The sequence below is a fragment of the Nicotiana tabacum genome, chromosome 10 (genome assembly GCF_000715075.1).
Source record: "Nicotiana tabacum cultivar K326 chromosome 10, ASM71507v2, whole genome shotgun sequence".
Lineage (NCBI taxonomy): Eukaryota > Viridiplantae > Streptophyta > Magnoliopsida > Solanales > Solanaceae > Nicotiana > Nicotiana tabacum.
This window is the reverse complement of record NC_134089.1, coordinates 3,806,291-3,826,463: the sequence shown is the minus strand read 5'-3', so window position 1 is coordinate 3,826,463 and position 20,173 is coordinate 3,806,291. Positions and strand designations below refer to the sequence as shown.

The 20,173-nt window shown below is 36.8% G+C and overlaps 1 protein-coding gene across 1 annotated transcript; it reads left to right on the top strand.

Moving 5' to 3' along the window:
• The first annotated feature begins 518 nt into the window (after positions 1-518).
• On the top strand, positions 519-19,617 carry LOC107812696 (CAAX prenyl protease 2). Its single transcript, XM_075222491.1, has 8 exons — positions 519-816; positions 12,505-12,561; positions 12,705-12,917; positions 15,182-15,293; positions 16,098-16,166; positions 16,700-16,762; positions 17,827-17,904; positions 19,085-19,617. The coding sequence occupies exons 1-8, from the start codon at positions 562-564 to the stop codon at positions 19,216-19,218; spliced, it is 981 nt and encodes a 326-aa protein (XP_075078592.1). The 5' UTR covers positions 519-561; the 3' UTR covers positions 19,219-19,617.
• Positions 19,618-20,173: the final 556 nt, after the last annotated feature.

The following is a 20,173-nucleotide window of genomic DNA, read 5'->3' as shown; positions in this document are numbered from 1 at the left end:
ATTATAGTTAATAGTTTTTTTAGTTTTTATTTTTTTAAATATTAAATATTTAATAATAATTATTTTTTGGCCCACAGGCCGACCCAAGCCCAGCCTCGGTCAAGTGTCAAGGGCCAGCGGGCTGACTTGGGCCGGGTTTATAATCCTCAATTTTAAATGGGCTCAAAAAAATCTAGCCCAACCCTACCCGAGTAGCGAGCTGAGTTAGGCTGGTCCAAGCCCATTTTGACAGCTCTGTGCATAAGTAATTGTCAAATATTTTTAAATCAATTAGTAAGAAAAAATATGTACAAGATGCAAAGAGCAATATATTGAGATGTGCTTCTTTGTTTTGTCAAACTTATAGGGGCAAAATTAAGGTATCGAAATCTTCAAACACCAAATTACACAAATCAAAACTCAATGGTCCCATTATGAAATTTAGTAAAAACTGATTCTGAGAATTACAAAATGACGAAATTGCCCTTGTGAAGTACGAAATTACAAAACTAATAAATACTTACAGTTACAGAGGCTTTTTTAAGGAATCTGTGTGTAGTTGTAATTTATGTACTATTTATAATGTACTTGCTAATAAATCCGTCTGAAAATCTGGTGGAAGCAGCATTTACCGGCGACGCCGTCAGGATGTCGAAATCATTGGCGGTGATTACGTGTATTGCGTTGGCAATTTTCTATGTTGCAATTTTGTATTCTCCGACGTTGATTCTCCGTTTACCGCCGCCTGATTCGTTTCAATCATACATGATCCGACGGTTCATATGCGCCGCCATTTCCTCTGTTTTCTCGCTCATTGCTTGCTCTCTTATCCTCCCTGTAAGATTTTCTTTTTAGATATTCTGATTCCATTTTTATGACATAATTTGATATGCTGCTCTCTCCGTTCTAAATTTATGCGACACTTTTAGCTTTTTGAGAGTCAATTTGACTAATCTTTGAAGCTAAATTAGATTAAATCAACTTAATAGTTTAAATTTAAAGTTTAGATGTTCAAAACTTTATGAAAAGTACAATAAGTTGCAATTCTTCTCGTGTCAATATAATGAAAAGTAGATCTTAAAATGTTCGTCAAAGTTCACACAGTTTGAATCTCGAGAAGCGAAGCTGTCACTTTTGAAACATGTATTTAGGCAGTTAGAGTACACCTCAAGTGTGGCTATAAAAACTTGTCATTAAAGGTAAAGCTTGAAATTCGAGGGTAAATTGTTTTCAGAATTAGAAAGGTGCCCGTTCCTTTTGGAACTGACTGATAAGGAAATGATGTCATTCTTTTCTAGGCTTTTACTAAAAAAAAATTAGTTCTTTTTTCCCTTCTGAAAGGCTCACTATGTTTATTCAAGAATATGATAGTCTGTGCCGCTATGTTACATACAATCAGAGAATTCAATTCATATGTTCAGTTAATTTGAGGAATTAATGCCAAGGACAGATACTCTTGGGTGAGGAGGATGATGAGTTTAGTTAACTTATGGGGTAGTTTGGTTCACATGTTAGTTATGCGAGGATTATAATGCAGGGATCCTTTATGCGATAATTAATGATGGAGGGATTGTTATGCGCTGATTATTTTTGCTTATGGGACCAACCAAACATTGTAGTATGATTTTATGCTGGGATTAATCATTCCAATAGAATGAACCAAATCATAACTGTACCATGATCCTTCGTCCTGGCCTATATAAGCAATTTAGCGTATTTCATTGTTTCCAGTGTTTGGCTATGTTGTGATCTGGAAAATGACTTTCTCTGTAAAATATTTTCTACTAAAATGGGAAAACTGACTTCACTCCTACTCTGTTTCAATCAACCCTTAGGCATTGTTGTCAGCATTTACGCAATCATCTAAATATTAGTCTCATACCCTATACTACAGCTTGTACAATTACCGTAAGCGTGCCACTTTATACACACCCAAAATGGTAATATGATCAAGAAAGTGATTTTCTACGGGTAAACATTTTTGCGGAAAACTTTTCCATAGAAACATTTTACTGTAAGTTCCCAACTTTTATAAGAGATAGGAACATTATACTAAGTGGACGGCTATCTTGCGTCAGAGTGTTTTTCTGTAACTTCTATTCTATAAAGGCTAAACAAGTGAGGAAGGATGCTTCTTAATCCGAGTTAACAGAAGCTCAATTTTAAATTCTACTTCTTTTTTCTGTTCATAATTGTCATATACATTAAGTCTTCATAGTGTTCTTGCTGATATATCACTTTGTTGAGTTTCTTTTTAAGATGAAAAAGTCTTGAAAATAGGGTGAATAGGAAATGGAGAGAAAATGAAATTTTTGAGTAAAATTTTAAGGTTCCCTCTCTTGACAATGAGACATTGTCCCATATTGGAAGAGGAAAAGGATTTTGGTGGGTATATACAATTGCTCTTCTTGTAGCTCTTAAAGAGTTAAGAAGAAGGCAAGCCTTGCGCCGTCGCCGCTGTCGTCGCTCGGCTACGGCTACGGCTTCGGCTTCGGCTTCGACTTTGGATTTGGATTTGGTCAAGTGATCGATCGATTGATTAAATTTTTGGACCAAATTTATTTGTTAATGTAAATATTAATGTAATATTATCCGGTTTTGTAACGGATGTTTTCCAATCCGTGGATAAAATCCAAGTGTTCCAGCAGCCTAGTGCTTCTCCCACCATGGCCAAGTGCTTGCTCCATAATAGCAAGTGCTCCAAGTGATTGCTCCAATAGCAGCCTAGTGCATGCTCCACCATGAGCAAATGAATGACATTTCATTAGCTGGCTGCACTATAAATATATGTAGCAGCTTGTTGGAAAAATACACAAAAAACAAAAACGAGCAATCTGCCTTCTCTTCAGTTTACACTCAACGTTTGGCTATAAATTGCAGTCCTTCCTCTCAGAATTTCCATTCGACTTCTGAGTTCGCCTCCTTTGTTCTGAATTGTTTTTAAACTTCAAAAAACAAAGCAACCGTAAGTGTGATTTGCTACCAAACTTTGTGTTCGCTGAAACACTGGGGTTTGAAGTATTGCTTCACCTAGGGGTGTGCATTCGATTTTGACCCTTATCGATAATTACCTATCGATTATTGATTTGTACATATGCTTATCGTTATCGTTTCAATAAAGTTTCGATTTTTTCAATTTCGATTTATCGATTTTTGGGGCTTATCGATTCGGTTATCGATTACATCAATAAAAAAATTTGCGGGATTACACGGAAAGTATATCGCTATAAACACGCTTAACTAATATGGACAAAAAGAAGCTAAAATAAGACAAACACCGTTTATAACATAAAATTTGTGTCAACAAGCACATGCAACGAAACTAAAGTAAGGGATCAAATGTATGCCACCAACACTCCAACGGTATAAAAAAAATACATCATCACGGCTAATTTTGACGTCAATTTCAAAAGGTGGAAATACACATCATACAACTTTACCATCGCAACATTTTGGTCACCACTGTTGGTCAAATTAAACTTTGATGATCATACGCACGATGGAGTCTTCAACATTTATCTTGACCAAGTTGATAAAAATTGGACAAGCCAAATCAATGAGTTCAATTATATCATCCTTAATGTTGGCCACTGGTTTAATCGATTATACTATGAGAAAAATCAAGTTGTTGGCTGCTGGTGATGTTCACTAAAAAATGCTACTGAATTCCCAGTTCATTATGTGTACACGATGGCATTTAGGATAGCTTTAACAAAGGCACGGAGAGAGAGGGAGAAACGTACTATTGAAGTCGCCGGAGTTCGTCGGAGTTCAGTTTCTCTGCTGGGTTTGCAGTTCACGGGAGAGAGGGAGAAAGGTAAAAGCGGCGCTGAAGAATGGGTAGAGGAAATAATAGGGTTAGGGACTTAGGGTAAAGGAAAGTGTATTATAGAATAAGGGTATATTTGTCTTTTTAGTATATCTTATCGGTTTATCGATAAACCGATAACCGAAGAAGACAAAATCGAAATCGAAATCGATAACTCGATAAGGAAAATTTCGAAATCGATAAATCGATAACAAATAATTGATTCGATTTATCGATAAACCGATTCGTATGCACACCCCTAGCTACACTAGTGTGTAATTTGTTCTATCCTGGGAGAAAATAATCCATAACCTTGGGTACTAGGAGGGGATTAAATTCCTTAAGGACACTGTGAATTCAGTGGGCTCGAATTAATGACTGTTTTGTTTATATTTACGTTTATTCGCTAATTTTATTTTCTCCAGAGTTATTATTTACAAATACAGCAAGTAAGAAGATACAACCAACAAGCATAAGGAATTTAATCTTTATTTCTGTATTTGTGGTATACTTACAATTCTGAAGACTAAAATCTTTGTGGTTTTGTCTCCTCCCGTTTTGGAGATTAAAACCTTCGTGGCGTTTTGTTGGAGATTAAAATCTACGTGATTTTTTACTCCAGTTTTAAAGCCTTCGTGGCAGTTTGTTGGAGATTAAAATCTACGTGATTTTTTTTACTCCAAGTTTAAACGTTTGTTTGTGTTATTCTTTTACACAAAAAATGGCAAATGACAACGGAAACCGAGCTGTTCCGATGGTGACTGCCAACGCATCGACAAGCCGAACACCGGCGTTGGCACCGGCAGAAAAACCCGAAAAATTTTCCGGGATTGATTTCAAGCGCTGGCAGCAGAAGATTTTCTTCTACTTGACTACATTATATCTACCGAAGTTCATCAAGGAAGATGTTCCTGATCTGCCCGATAAAACTCCAGAGAATGTACGCTTTCTCGTGATTGAGGCGTGGAAGCATTTTGACTTTTTATGCAAGAATTATATTCTTAGCGGACTGGAGGATAATTTGTATAACGTCTACAGTAATATGGAGACATCAAAAGAACTGTGGATTACGCTTGAAAGAAAATACAAAACTGAAGATGCCGGGATGAATAAATTCGTTGCCGCAAAACTTTTGGACTACAAAATGGTAGATAGCACGTCTGTTATTACCCAAGTCCAGGAATTGCAAGTGATTATTCATGATCTACTTGCTGAAGGTATATATAAAATGAATACTGATGTTGAAAGTAAAAATTTTAGTATTTTTACTAATGGAATTTTCATTGAAGGTCTTGTTATCAATGAAGCATTCCAAGTTGCAGCAATTACTGAGAAGCTGCCTCCTTTGTGGAAGGATTTCAAGAACTACTTGAAACACAAACGAAAGGAGATGTCCCTTGAAGATCTCATTGTTCGGTTGAGAATCGAAGAGGACAACAAAGCAGCTGAAAAGAAAGGTCGTGGAAACTCAACAATAATGGAAGCAAATATTGTTGAGGATAATTCTCAAATTAAGAGAAAGAGGAAGCAGGCTCCTGGGCCAAGTAATAACCCAAGCAAGAAGCGGTTCAATGGAAATTGCTACAACTGTGGAAAAGTTGGACACAGATCTGTAAAGTGTCGTGCTCCAAAGAAAGACAAGAAGAAGGGTCAAGCAAACATGGTTGAAAAGCACGAAGATATTGATGACTTATGTGCTATACTTTCTGAATGCAACCTGGTAGGAAATCCTAAGGAGTGGTGGATTGATTCTAGAGCCACTCGCCATGTTTGTGCTGTGAGGGAAGCATTTTCTACATATGCTTCTGCTGGACCCGAAGAGACGCTTTCTATGGGAAATGCTGCTACAGCAAAAATTGAAGGATATGGGAAGATATTTCTCAAGATGACTTCTGGCAAGGTCATGACTTTGAACAACGTCCTTCATGTTCCCGAAATTAGGAAGAACTTAGTCTCTACTGGACTTCTTGTAAAGCACAGTTTCAAGTGCGTTTTTGTATCCGACAAGGTGGTGATAAGTAAGAACGAAATGTTTGTAGGAAAAGATTACCTTACTGAGGGCCTTTTCAAGCTGAATGTAATAGTTGTCGAAAATAATAATAAAACTTCAGCTTCTTCTTACTTTCTTGAGTCAAATGATTTATGGCATGTACGTTTGGGTCATGTCAATTATAAAACCTTGCGAAAAATGATTAACTTAGAAGTATTGCCTAAGTTTGAATGCGAAAAATCAAAATGTCAAATATGTGTGGAATCTAAGTATGTTAAACATCCTTATAAGTCGGTTGAAAGGAATTCAAATCCTTTAGACTTAATTCACACTGATATTTGTGACATGAAGTCAATACCATCTCGCGGAGGAAAGAAGTATTTCATAACTTTTATTGACGACAGTATTCGATATTGCTATGTTTACTTACTTAATAGTAAAGATGAAGCAATAGACGCATTCAGACAATATAAAAATGAAGTTGAAACACAACTTAACAAGAAAGTTAAAATGATAAGAAGTGATAGGGGTGGTGAATATGAATCTCCTTTTGAAGAAATATGTCTAGAATATGGAATTATTCATCAAACAACTGCCCCTTACACGCCCCAGTCCAATGGGATTGCAGAAAGAAAAAATCGTTCATTAAAGGAGATGATGAACGCATTGTTGATAAGTTCTGGTCTGCCACCGAACTTGTGGGAGGAAGTCGTTCTTACGGCTAACCGGATACTAAATCGAGTACCCCATAGCAAAACACAATCCATTCCATATGAAAAATAGAAAGGAAGGAAGCCCAACTTGAATTATTTGAAAGTGTGGGGATGTTTGGCAAAAGTGCAAGTTCCTAAACCCAAAAGGGTAAAAATAGGACCGAAAACAGTTGATTGTGTTTTCATAGGATATGCGACCAATAGTAAAGCATATCGATTTCTGGTTCATAAATTAGAAAATCCCGACATTCACAAAAATACAGGGGTTGTTGTTGGGGCGTTTTTGGCTTTACGATAGAAAGCTCGCCGGAGAAAGCCAAGCGTCGTAGGTAAGCACTATTGATAAATTTAAGACAAGACTTGTTGTCAAAGGGTATAGAACTGAAGGACCTTCTCGAGCATAGGATAGGTAATTGAGAGATAGAGCTAGCCTATTCGTTATGGGAAATCAATGCTCCGGGCCAAATAGAGCTTACCTACGACACCTAGCTTTCTCCGGCGAGCTTTCTATCGTAAAGCCAAAGACGCCAAAGACGCCCCAACAACAGCCCCTGTATTTTTGCGAATGTCGGGATTTTCTAATTTATGAACCAGAAATCGATATGCTTTACTATTGGTCGCATATCCTATGAAAACACAATCAACTGTTTTTGGTCCTATTTTTACCCTTTTGGGTTTAGGAACTTGCACTTTTGCCAAACATCCCCACACTTTCAAATAATTCAAGTTGGGCTTCCTTCCTTTCTATTTTTCATATGGAATGGATTGCGTTTTGCTATGAGGTACTCGATTTAGTATCCGGTTAGCCGTAAGAACGGCTTCCCCCCACAAGTTCGGTGGCAAACCAGAACTTATCAGCAATGCGTTCATCATCTCCTTTAATGAACGATTTTTTCTTTCCGCAATCCCATTAGATTAGGGCGTGTAAGGGGCTGTTGTTTGATGAATAATTCCATATTCTAGACATATTTCTTCAAAAGGAGATTCATATTCATCACCCCTATCACTTCTTATCATTTTGACTTTCTTGTTAAGTTGTGTTTCAACTTCATTTTTGTATTGCTTGAATGCGTCTATTGCTTCATCTTTACTATTAAGTAAGTAAACATAGCAATATCGAGTACTGTCGTCAATAAAAGTTATGAAATACTTCTTTCCTCCGCGAGATGGTATTGACTTCATGTCACAAATATCTGTGTGAATTAAGTCTAAAGGATTTGAATTCCTTTTAACCGACTTATAAGGATGTTTAACATACTTTGATTCCACATATATTTGACATTTTGATTTTTCGCATTCAAACTTACGCAATACTTCTAAGTTAATCATTTTCCGCAAGGTTTTATAATTGACATGACCCAAACGTACATGCCATAAATCATTTGACTCAAGTAAGTAAGAAGAAGCTGAAGTTTTATTATTATTTTCGACAACTATTACATTCAGCTTGAAAAAGCCCTCAGTAAGGTAACTTTTTCCTACAAACATTTCGTTCTTACTTATCACCACCTTGTCGGATACAAAAACGCACTTGAAACTGTGCTTTACAAGAAGTCCAGTAGAGACTAAGTTCTTCCTAATTTCGGGAACATGAAGGACGTTGTTCAAAGTCATGACCTTGCCAGAAGTCATCTTGAGAAATATCTTCTCATATCCTTCAATTTTTGCTGTAGCAGCATTTTCTATAGAAAGCGTCTCTTTGGGTCCAGCAGAAGCATATGTTGAAAATGCTTCCCTCACAGCACAAACATAGCGAGTGGCTCTAGAATCAATCCACCACTCCTTAGGATTTCCTACCAGGTTGCATTCAGAAAGCATAGCACATAAGTCATCAATATCTTCGTGCTTTTCAACCATGTTTGCTTGACCCTTCTTCTTGTCTTTCTTTGGAGCACGACACTTTACAGATCTGTGTCCATCTTTTCCACAGTTGTAGCAATTTCCATTGAACCGCTTCTTGCTTGGGTTATTTCTTGGCCCAGAAGCCTGCTTCCTCTTTCTCTTAATTTGAGAATTATCCTCAACAATATTTGCTCCCATTATTGTTGAGTTTCCACGGCCTTTCTTTTCAGCTGCTTTGTTGTCCTCTTCGATTCTCAACCGAACAATGAGATCTTCAAGGGACATCTCCTTTCGTTTGTGTTTCAAGTAGTTCTTAAAATCCTTCCACAAAGGAGGCAGCTTCTCAATAATTGCTGCAACTTGGAATGCTTCATTGATAACAAGACCTTCAATGAAAATTCCGTTAGTAAAAATACTAAAAATTTTACTTTCAACATCAGTATTCATTTTATATATACCTTCAGCAAGTAGATCATGAATAATCACTTGCAATTTCTGGACTTGGGTAATAACAGACTTGCTATCTACCATTTTGTAGTCCAAAAATTTTGCGGCAACGAATTTCTTCATCCCGGCATCTTCAGGTTTGTATTTTCTTTCAAGCGTAATCCACAGTTCTTTTGACGTCTCCACATTACTGTAGACGTTATACAAATTATCCTCCAGTCCGCTAAGAATATAATTTTTGCATAAAAAGTCAGAATGCTTCCACGCCTCAAGAACGAGAAAGCGTTCATTCTCTGGAGTTTCATCGGGCAGATCAGGAACATCTTCCTTGATGAACTTCGGTAGACATAACCTAGTCAAGTAGAAGAAAATCTTCTGCCGCCAGCGCTTGAAATCAATCCCAGAAAATTTTTTGGGTTTTTCTGCCGGTGTTCGGCTTGTCGATGCGTTGGCAGTCACCATCGGAACAGCTCGGTTTCCGTTGTCATTTGCCATTTTTTGTGTAAAAGAATAACACAAACAAACGGTTAAACTTGGAGTAAAAAAAAATCACGTAGATTTTAATCTCCAACAAACTGCCACGAAGGCTTTAAAACTGGAGTAAAAAATCACGTAGATTTTAATCTTCAACAAAACGCCACGAAGGCTTTAATGTCCAAAACGGAGGTAGACAAAACCACAAAGATTTTAGTCTTTAGAATTGTAAGTATATCACAAATACAGAAATAAAGATTAAATTCCTTATGCTTGTTGGTTGTATCTTCTTACTTGCTGTATTTGTAAATAATAATTCTGGAGAAAATAAAATTAGCGAATAAACGTAAATATAAACGAAACAGTAATTAATTCGAGCCCACTGAATTCACAGTGTCCTTAAGGAATTTAATTCCCTCCTAGTACCCAAGGTTATGGATTATTTTCTCCCAGGATAGAACGAATTACACACTGGTGTAGCGGTTCTTCAAACCCCAGTGTTTCAACGAACACAAAGTTCGGTAGCAAATTACACTTACGGTTACTTTGGTTGTAGTTAAAAACAATGCAGAACAAATGAGGAGAACTCAGAAGTCGAATGGAAATTCCGAGAGGAAGTACTGCAATTTATAGCCAAACGTTGAGTGTAAAATGAAGAGAAGGCAGATTGCTCTTTTTTTTCTGTTCGTTTTTCCAACAAGCTGCTACACATATTTATTGTGCAACCAGCTGATGAAATGTCATTCATTTGCTCATGGTGGAGCATGCACTAGGCTGCTATTGGAGCAATCACTTGCTATTATGGAGCAAACACTTGGCCATGGTGGGAGAAGCACTAGGCTGCTGGAACACTTGGATTCTATCCACAGATTGGAAAACATTCGTTACAAAAACGGATAATATTTACTATTAACAAATAAATTTGGTCCAAAAAATTAATCAATCGATCGTTTGACCGAATCCGAATCCGTAGTCGTAGCCAAGTCGAGCGAGCGACGACGACTACGACGGCGCGAGGCTTACCTTCTTCTTAACTCTTTAAGAGCTACAAGAAGAGCAATTGTATGTATACCCACCAAAATCCCCTCTTCCAATATGGGACAATGTCTCATTGTCAAGGAAGGGAATCTTAAAATTTTACTCAAAAATTTCATTTTCCCTCCATTTCCCATTCACCCTCTTTTTAAGACTTTTTCATCTTAAAAAGAAACTCAACAAACATTGTCAACAAAAATTTTGGTCCTGAGACAATGTTCAGTACCAAGGATAAAACATTAAGGCTTTTTAATGATTTCTAAATTTGATACAGGGTATATCAAATAGTGTATCTACGTGATGACACGTTTAGGAATCACCTATGTAAGTGTGAAGTGTTAGCCGCTTCAAGGAGAATTTTGCAAGGCCAATTCTCTATGCACTAATGAAACCAGGCGGTGTTCATGGCTGAAACGAACACAACAATGAGAACCAAAGACGGTTAAGGGTTGATTGTGTGACTTATGGTTGTCTAGGTATACACTAAAGTTCGACGGTTCAAAGATATCAAATCTACCGATCGACCGAGTATATCCGACATAAGTTCACTACGGAAAGTTCAGAGGGAAACCTACTTATCCAGATGCAATTAATCCTTGCTTGCGAATCACACAAGTTTTTCATGCATACTTCCGTGATATAGCCATTCCCCGTTCATGTGGGGGATTGTTGAATTTCTTTTTAAGATGAAAAAGTCTTAAAAAGAGGGTGAATGAGAAATGGAGGGAAAATGAAATTTTTGAGTAAAATTTTAAGATTCCCTTCCTTGACAACGAGACATTGTCCCATATTGGAAGAGGAAAAGGATTTTGGTGGGTATATATACAATTGCTCTTCTTGTAGCTCTTAAAGAGTTAAGAAGAAGGCTAGCCTGGCGGCGTTGTTGCTCGGCTCGGCTTCGCGGATTCAGATTTGGATTTGGTCAAATGATCGATCGATTGATTAATTTTTGGGACCAAATTTATTTGTTAATGTAAATATTAATGTAATATTATCCGGTTTTGTAACGGATGTTTTCCAATCCGTGGATAAAATCCAAGTGTTCCGGCAGCCTAGTGCTTCTCCCACCATGGCCAAGTGCTTGCTCCATAATAGCAAGTGTTCCAAGTGATTGCTCCAATAGCAGCCTAGTGCATGCTCCACCATGAGCAAATGAATGACATTTCATCAGCTGGTTGCACTATAAATATATGCAGCAGCTTGTTGGAAAAACGCACAGAAAACAGAAACGAGCAATTTGCCTTCTCTTCAGTTTACACTTAATGTTTGGCTATAAATTGCAGTCCTTCCTCTCAGAATTTCCATTCGACTTCTGAGTTCTCCTCCTTTGTTCTGCATTGTTTTTAAACTTCAAAAAACAAAGCAACCGTAAGTGTGATTTGCTACCGAACTTTGTGTTCGCTGAAACACTGGGGTTTGAAGTACCGCTACACCAGTGTGTAATTCGTTCTATCATGGGAGGAAATAATCCATAACCTTGGCTACTATGAGGGAATTAAATTCCTTAAGGAAACACTGTGAACTCAGTGGGTTCGGATTAACTTTTGTTTCTTTACATTTTCTATTTATATGTTATTATGTTTTTCCAGAATTAGTTTACAAATACAGTTTACTAACAAGCTTAAGGAATTTAATTTGTATTCTGTATTTGTGTTATATTCACTGCTTTGGAGTTTGTACCTTCGTATTTTTTGTCCCCGAGGACAAGTATGTTCATCTAGGATGATGACTTACATGCTACAAAGAGTTGACAAGTAATGTCACGTATATGGGTAATAATCCACAGACTAAAAAGAATGAAAGGTGAGGTTTAATTAGGGAAAAAAGAAGGGAGAGTGCTCCAGCAACTATTTGGAATATTTTCTTCAATGAAATGCAACTGCTTTTCTTTCAAAACATTTGGAATTCCTATCCTTCCATATTGTCCATATTAAGCAGAGGTTTCAAAAGGAACCTCTTTGTATATGTGTGAGTTTTTTCTGTCGGCTTGTGTATATTTCCATTCTAATTGTCAGTTAGGATATGTATTATCTCTTATGTAGCTCTTAAACTAAATACTTAGATTTTTCTGGAAGCCAGGACCCATCTTGGTTTTGCATAATCAGGGTCCATTCGTCCATGAGCAAATCATTGATGTCTAAAATTTTATGCAAAGTTTCATTTACCAGCAACTTCTTTTTATATTCTCGATCTGATATGTTTTTCGGATCTTTCAGATTCAGTGGGGTAAATCTCACCTTTACAGTGTTTATGGCATCAGATTGGATCATATGGTAAGTATCAGATCTTCATTAGATAAATTATTATGCATGAGACAAAGCTCTGCATGTGTTTGTTATCAAGTTCTGCTCTTTTATGATTCGCAGATCGAGAAATGGTGACTGATTGCTGAAATGCAATTTTATGTTTAAAACAGTGGCAAGCTGTCGTCTTTCCTCTTACATTGACTTCCTTAATGTACGCTGGCACCTTGATCCTCAAGCTGTTATTGTTGCTAGACTCTGGCCAAGAAGATCGGGAAAATGGAAGAAGCTTGTCACTTGACAGTATTAAAAATGTTGTTTGTGAATTTATTGAATCGACCTTTTCACTGGCTTCTGATATTTCAGCATGGCGTAATTATCTTGTGGTCAGTAACTTTAACGTTAAGCTTGTTACCTTCTCTGTTCACTATGTTAATGCAGTTGCCTATCTGATTTTCGTTTCAGGATCAAGATTTATTCTAGTCCTTCTATTTCATGATCGCGAGATCAATAATTATTGTACCCTCAAACTTCTATTCTTACTAGCTTAGTTTTCTTGTAGCTTTTGTACCAAAATTTCCTGCATATTTGGTATATAGATATAGATGCATTTTCGTATATAGTGTGTGGTAACATCAAACTAGAAATATATCGAGTCTTTTGTTTCTTTTTATTTTCGGGGTGGTGGGGGCTAAGTTGCTCGGACTCTTCACTTTTGGTACCGCACCCGTGTCGACACGACGTGAGTGCGGGTGTGGGATCCGTACTGGAGTCAATCGACCTTTGGTACTTTGACCAAAAAGGAAAATTTGGGACATATATAATGATTTCTGAAATCAAAACAAAAGCTAGGTGAAATTAAAGAAAATGGAATACCTTGTATATAGAAATTTCTATGTCAGTCCTTTTCCTTTTGTCTTCTTTTGGGATTCTCCTCTTGATCAATATTTCAGTTATTTCTAAACGAATCGCCGCACCTGTATTCATACTCGGATCCGTACCCCCGAATCTTAAAATTTAGATCATGAAGGATCAGACCTCTAGATCCGCACTCATATCGGACACCCGCACCCGTATCATTAAAAAAGAGTGGTTGGGGGGGGGGGGGGGTAAAGATCAGGTCTTCTTTATAGTAATCTCTTTGAAGCAAATATTACGTACTCCATCAACTCCATTTTAGTTTGTCTGATTCTTTTTATGAAGTTAGGGGATTTCATTAACGGATGCAGAAATTAGAAAAGAGTGGCTCCATTACAAGAGTGCAGACAAACAGAATAAAGGAGCCAGCAAAATCAAGGAGTTGTTTTAATATTAGTGACATGTTGTAAATTGCTCCAGAGAAAAAGGTTTAAGAGACACCTAGCACTTAGAGAGTGTTTAGGATTTGAAGTTCCATCAAAACATTTGCTATTTCTCTTTGTCCAGATACACCAGAAAATGCAAGCAGGCATTGATTGCCAAATCTGGGGAAGTGGTTTTCAAGGGAGAGTTGCCTATCCGGCTTCCTAACTCCTAGACCACCTTGTAATTTTAGCGACATAACTCTCTCTCATTTTAGCAGTTAGTAGTATTTATGCTGCGAGCTATTCCCTTCCGATAGGAAATTTTTCCTGATTCTGTCTAGCCGCTTGAGGACTTTGCTGGGGATGGTAAAGTGACATGAAGTATGTGGAAATATTGTCCAGTATGCTGATGAATAGTGTCGACCTGCCTCCCATTGACAAATATTGTTTTTGCAAGTATCTAACCTTTTCTCAAAACTGTCTATGACGCATCAGCATATAGGAGGTGTGATACAGTGACTATATCTCAATTTCTGTTGCCTACACTAAAGCCCTTAAGCCATTGACTTTGCACTGCCTCAGCAAGAGGCATGCTTAAATCTTGAATGGGTTATCATGTCAGAATTGGGATACTTAAGGATCTCTCTAAAGAGCTTCCTGTTTGTTTCGTCCTTATGTCAAATTTATGTTCAAATAAACTAAATACGTGTTGTCTGAATGCACTCTTTTCCAGTCCTTTCGAAGGGGATGTGCTTGACATGCAGCCCAAGATGTTTTGGTATTAAACTTCTTTAATGTCATCTTGTAGATTCTCCTGTCACATAAACAAAATAGATAAAACATGACTTATTTTTATTGTAGGACAAAAAGAATATCTAGAAGTGGTGCTGCAGGATAAAACAAGATACTTTATTAAGAGTTAGACCAATTTTAAACATTAAGATTCATGATGGTATTTAGTATTTTCTAATGTAGCTTATATGTCCAAGTCTCCCATTATAATAATTTTTATTTTGAGAGTTTAGCTTTAACTTTTAAGAAGATTAGTACTATTGTAATTTAATTGCAGCGAATGCCGATAACTATAAATATGTGGATCTTGATCTCCATTTCTTAGGTGCAACCAAATAATCCAACATGTTTTGAGAAATTGCTTCTAGTATGTGAATATCTTTTCGAAGTTATTGATACATGGTGTGTACTTTTCCTTATCTTTCTTTCAAGAAAAAAATAAATAAAAAAGAATCACATGGTGTGCATTTTCTGCGTTATTCATGTCAAAGCAAAATCTCACAGAGCAACAATTTATAAACATGAAAATATATTGTGTGCTTAATTCTTGTTTGGACAATTTTCTTTTTTAACAGGCCCCACTTACAGAAGAGCTGGTTTTTAGAGCTTGTATGATACCTTTGCTTCTTTGTGGAGGATTCAGCACCTATACAGTGGTGTTTCTTTGTCCTATATTTTTCAGTTTAGGTAAGTATAAGGATTTTCCATTTATTCACTGATTCTTGTGATGTTATTTTCATGGTTTTTATTGATGGTACTGATATAGTGTCTCTTTTCGTCTTCTTGAGCCGAGGGTCTATCGGAAACAGCCTCTCTACCCCGATGGGGTAGAGGTAAGGTCTGCGTACACACTACTCTCCCCAGACCCCACTTGTGGGACTATACTGGGTCGTCGTTGTTGTTGTATAAGGATTTCATTTTCAGATAAAACTTTCAAGAAACACCAGACATTACTTGCATATATTATTAGGATTTAAGAGTTAAGGTATATGTCTTCTGGGAATTAATACCACATGTCTCGTCAATTTTTATTCTTATATTTCCTGCTAAGAAAGAAACTAAATTTTTTGAATCGTAGTTGTTATTCTCCTGTGTATTGATCTAAATAGTGGCTAACTGGCTCACTCATACATGGAATGTATAATTAGAACATCAAGCTAAGCTAATCTCCTATTTTCGCATGGAGACAATGCAACGACACAGACACTATTCAACATAGTGAATGGCAAATATTTTCATAAAAATAAGGACATTACATTGTTATATCTAGTCCTATGAAACAGAGTGATTCCTCAGATGAATTCTAATTTATTTATATTCACATTAAAGAGGTATTTGAAAAATTAAATAAAAAGAAGAAGTTATTCATTGTTTGTTTTATAGTATTTGCTAACTTTTATTCTTGAGGATGAAGTATGTTAGTTTAATTGAAACTGTGGATGGTTTTTCATTACCTCATTTGGTGCAACTATTTGTGTTATCTGCTTGCAGCTCATTTAAATCATTTGTTAGAATATGCTCAACGAAGTGGCAGCTGGCCCAAAGCTTTTGCGGTTGTAGGTATGATCTTTGTCTCTATGTTAAATGTTTGCATGTCAGAAGTCTAAGATCTCAAAGTAGTAGTAGTAGTGTGAACTGAGTAAATGAGATAGATCATCACATTTTTGTGTCTTGTATGAATGGACCATTATGATTCTTTGTTGGGAATAATGTCACCCCAAAAAATTCCATGCCTAGCCTTTAATGCTTCTTCCTTCTGCTCTCCAACACCTGTTACATATACAAATGTATATGCTTGCTTAGTTTTTGGTGCAACATGTCAGTTCCAAATGTGTGCGAAGCCTTGCTAGACTTTGCCTGTGCATTACACTCTCTGTGATGTTCTTACTACTTTATGGATGTAATTTTTTCCGGCCTTTAGCTGACATATATCAATAAACTTGCTTCAACAAAAAAAATAAAGTTCGTCTGTTCACCACATATTTCTTTCTCCATATTTGGATGGATTAAGAAGTTTTGCCTTTTTACTACATAGGGAAAAGTGATATTTAGTTTGCGTTCGGACTTGGCTTTTATGTTTCTTATGTTTTCAGGCTTCCAGCTCGGCTACACGGTCATCTTTGGATCATATGCTTCTTTTCTCTTTGTTCGAACAGGTTAGCAATGCTTACGCTGTGATTTATTCATATGTAGAATCTCCTCTCTTCTTTTATTCGTTATTTCTTTCATCTCCTCTTTCTCATGGGGGTCAGGGGTGGAGTCGGCTTCATTTTTATTGGGCTTTTAAGAATGAGCTCTAGCTTAACATATCTTGGGCTTGAAAAGGCAGCTTTTCAAATGCTTTGTAACATCCTATTAACAGAAAAGCAATAAGAAATCAAGACTTCAAATGGTTTTCCTTTGGTCCCTCTGTTACGGTTCCAAAGCTCTTCCCTGTAGGCTCCATGCTCCGCTACCATGGCACTTTCCAATTCAATCGACCCTTCTTCTCACTGAGCTGCCCCTTGATTGCCACGTAGGCAGAAGATGACACCTTGTTTAGTTCCCCGTTTTCATAATAACCTTTGTGGTTTTCAAGTCAATTTCATAGTTCCTCTGTGGCTCTTTTTAACTTTTTCCTTGATTTTTTCTGCTAAATCAAATCTATTTCTTGTTCGAGTTACTACATTTAAATCTGTAATTTTAGGGGCTAAAATTGCCTACACAAAAAAAATGCACATTTTTCTTCCGATAAGAGCGTGCTAATGTTTAGTAATTGCTTTATTGAAGTCCTTAGACTCTAGTTTTACATATTTTCCCGATTATTTCCTGTTAAAGTATTTTCCACATCATAATCCACATTTGAAGGGGATCCTTGGAGCTACAGTAAAGTTGTCTTCGTGTGACCTATATAGGTCACGGGTTCGAGCCGTGGAATCAGCCAGTAGGTTGCCTACATCACACCCTTGGGGTGCGGCCCTTCCCTGGATCCTGCGTGAATACGGGATGCTTCGTGCACCGGGCCACCGTTTTCTTTTTTATAATCCACATCTTACTTGGACCTCCAATGTACGAAGTTTGAATGCATTGAGTTAGTATGGGAGGTGAATCCCCTGTTTTGTCACAATGGCAGCCCTTGCTAATGTTTTTCTCTCTTCTTTCTTTTGTTGGTTTATTTTTCCTATAATATTCTTTACATTTGATGCTTTTGTATAATACACTGTACATATATCAACTGCAGGACATCTTACCGCTCCACTAGTTGCTCATATTTTTTGCAACTATTTGGGCATACCTATAATAATTTCGCGGAGGACAGGTATGTTATTCTTTTCACTATACATATATCAACAGCAGGTATGTCATTCTTTTCACTAGCAAAGGTTCTTGTGCATGATAAGAATAAATATAGTAGGAGAAGTTAAAAATGTCGAAGTACAAGGCAATCAGTTCTTTGGTTCCACTAGCTCCGATTTCTTACCTTTGTCCGAGCGTGTTTGGCAAGGCTACAATACAACTTTTCGATTGGGATTTCGCACATAATAGAGGAGATTGCATGATTAGGCATATGGTCTCAATCAGACAAATAAAGCAGTTTTATCTTTCTTTAGGAGAAATATTGTGCCTGCTTCAAGAGAATATAATGTTGGATTAAAATGAGCTTAAATAGGGCAAATTGGACTATGAGGATTCATATAGTCTAACCCAATTTGCTGGTAATTGAGGCGTAGCAGTAGATGTTGTTCAAGAGAATATAATAGATTGTGACCCGATGATAGAAGTATAATTGTCAACAAGAACTAAAATGCATGAATATGCATAGGTGCCACTTCGTTCCTAAAATTCATTCGGTATCAAGCATCTTTATCGCACAACCAAGCATGTTAAGTTACATATCAGTCCTTGCACCCAAGGCTGAGGTAAATGAAGTGGGTGAAAGAAAACCATGGGAGATCGGGGTTCAAATTCCAGTAAAGATAAAAAATCGTTAGGTGATTTATTCTCATCTACGTAAGCTTGGTTGGCAGAGTTAAACTGTTTTTGTGTTGGTCGGGAGGTATCAGGCGGATTCAGGATTTTAATTTTAAGGGTTCAGGACTCATGTTTCAACTGTTGAACCTATTATCTTATTTGAGTTATGGGTTCATCGTTCGATATTTTCAACAATTCAGTGGGTTTTACACAAATAAATCCCTGTCTTGACTAAAAGTTATGCGTTCAAATGAACCTACACCTTGGCTACTAGATCCTCCCTTGGTATCTGGTATTCCATATAATTGTCGAGGTACACACGAACTGGCCTGAAAACCATTATATTATAAAAATGAAAAAAAGTCAGTTGCATATCAGTCTCTCAATCAGATCACCAGTGTGTACATTTTGGCCTACTTTCCTTTAATGGCTTCATTTGTTGCTTGGTATGGGAATTTTGATATTTAGGAATGTTCTTCCTAAGAATACTAATGTTAGTTTTTGTTTCCTCTTTTATGGTGGCTTAGGGATGGTAACAGTGGCATCTGTAGCTGGGTTGCTAGGTTTCATCTGGCTTCTTTTTCCACTCACCAGTCCTCATTTGTACAATGCCAGAACAGATAATTGCATGTGTTGGCATAGATATTGTAGTTGGAGCTAATTTTCTGACTTCCCAGAAAATCGTCGAGAGTAAAAAATAACTCAAATAATATGGAAATTTCTGTTCCTTTTTCCATTGTATTGGTGAAGCGAGGCCTTGAAGCAACAATAAGTTAGCTCAATGTGACATATATAGGTCATGGATTCAAGCCTTGGAATTGGCCACTAACCTCGTGTTAGGGTAGGCTGCATACGTCACACCCTTTGGGGTGAGTCCTTCCCTGTACTCTACGTGAACGTGAGACGCTTCATGCTTCGGGCGGCCTTTTTCTTTCCCATTCTATTTGTATTTAATTTTTCCTTTTTCTTTTAACCCTTTATTTAGCAATCATTGTCACGTATTCTGAAAAATCTGAAGGGAACTTTATCATGAGTTTACTATTGAAACATTTGCTTGAAATACCGTTGGTTCTTTTCTTTCTTGGCTAAAAGAAGTTAAAGTTATTTCAAAAGACAGTTTATGAAAGCACTATAACCTCAATTTTAGGGGTGTCAATGGTTCGGTTCGAACGGTTATTTTGTAAATTTTGTACCATACCAATTTTTCGGTTATTCTATTATATATAACCAAATTAGATTTTTCGAAACCGTCCTAATCATATCGGTTTCTCTTCGGTATCGGTACGGTTCGGTTAATTTTCGGTATTTTTTTTATATGTCATGTAAAAGTCACTAGTAGAAGTAGAATGGAATAACATACGTACTTTTATAGGACTTAGCAAAACTTTCTAGATATTTTTACATTTTAAAGGGTGATGAATTAAGAAAATATGAAAGATGACTAGAATATAGATTCATCAACTACTCTACAACAACGTAAAAGAAATTAAATAAATTAATATAAAGAAAATATAAATCACTCGAGTGGAAAGATATTAACCAAGCTGGGACTGAGACTCAAGAATAAAGTCTATAGAAGATTAAATATTCAAAAAGATAAATCTAAATTATACGAA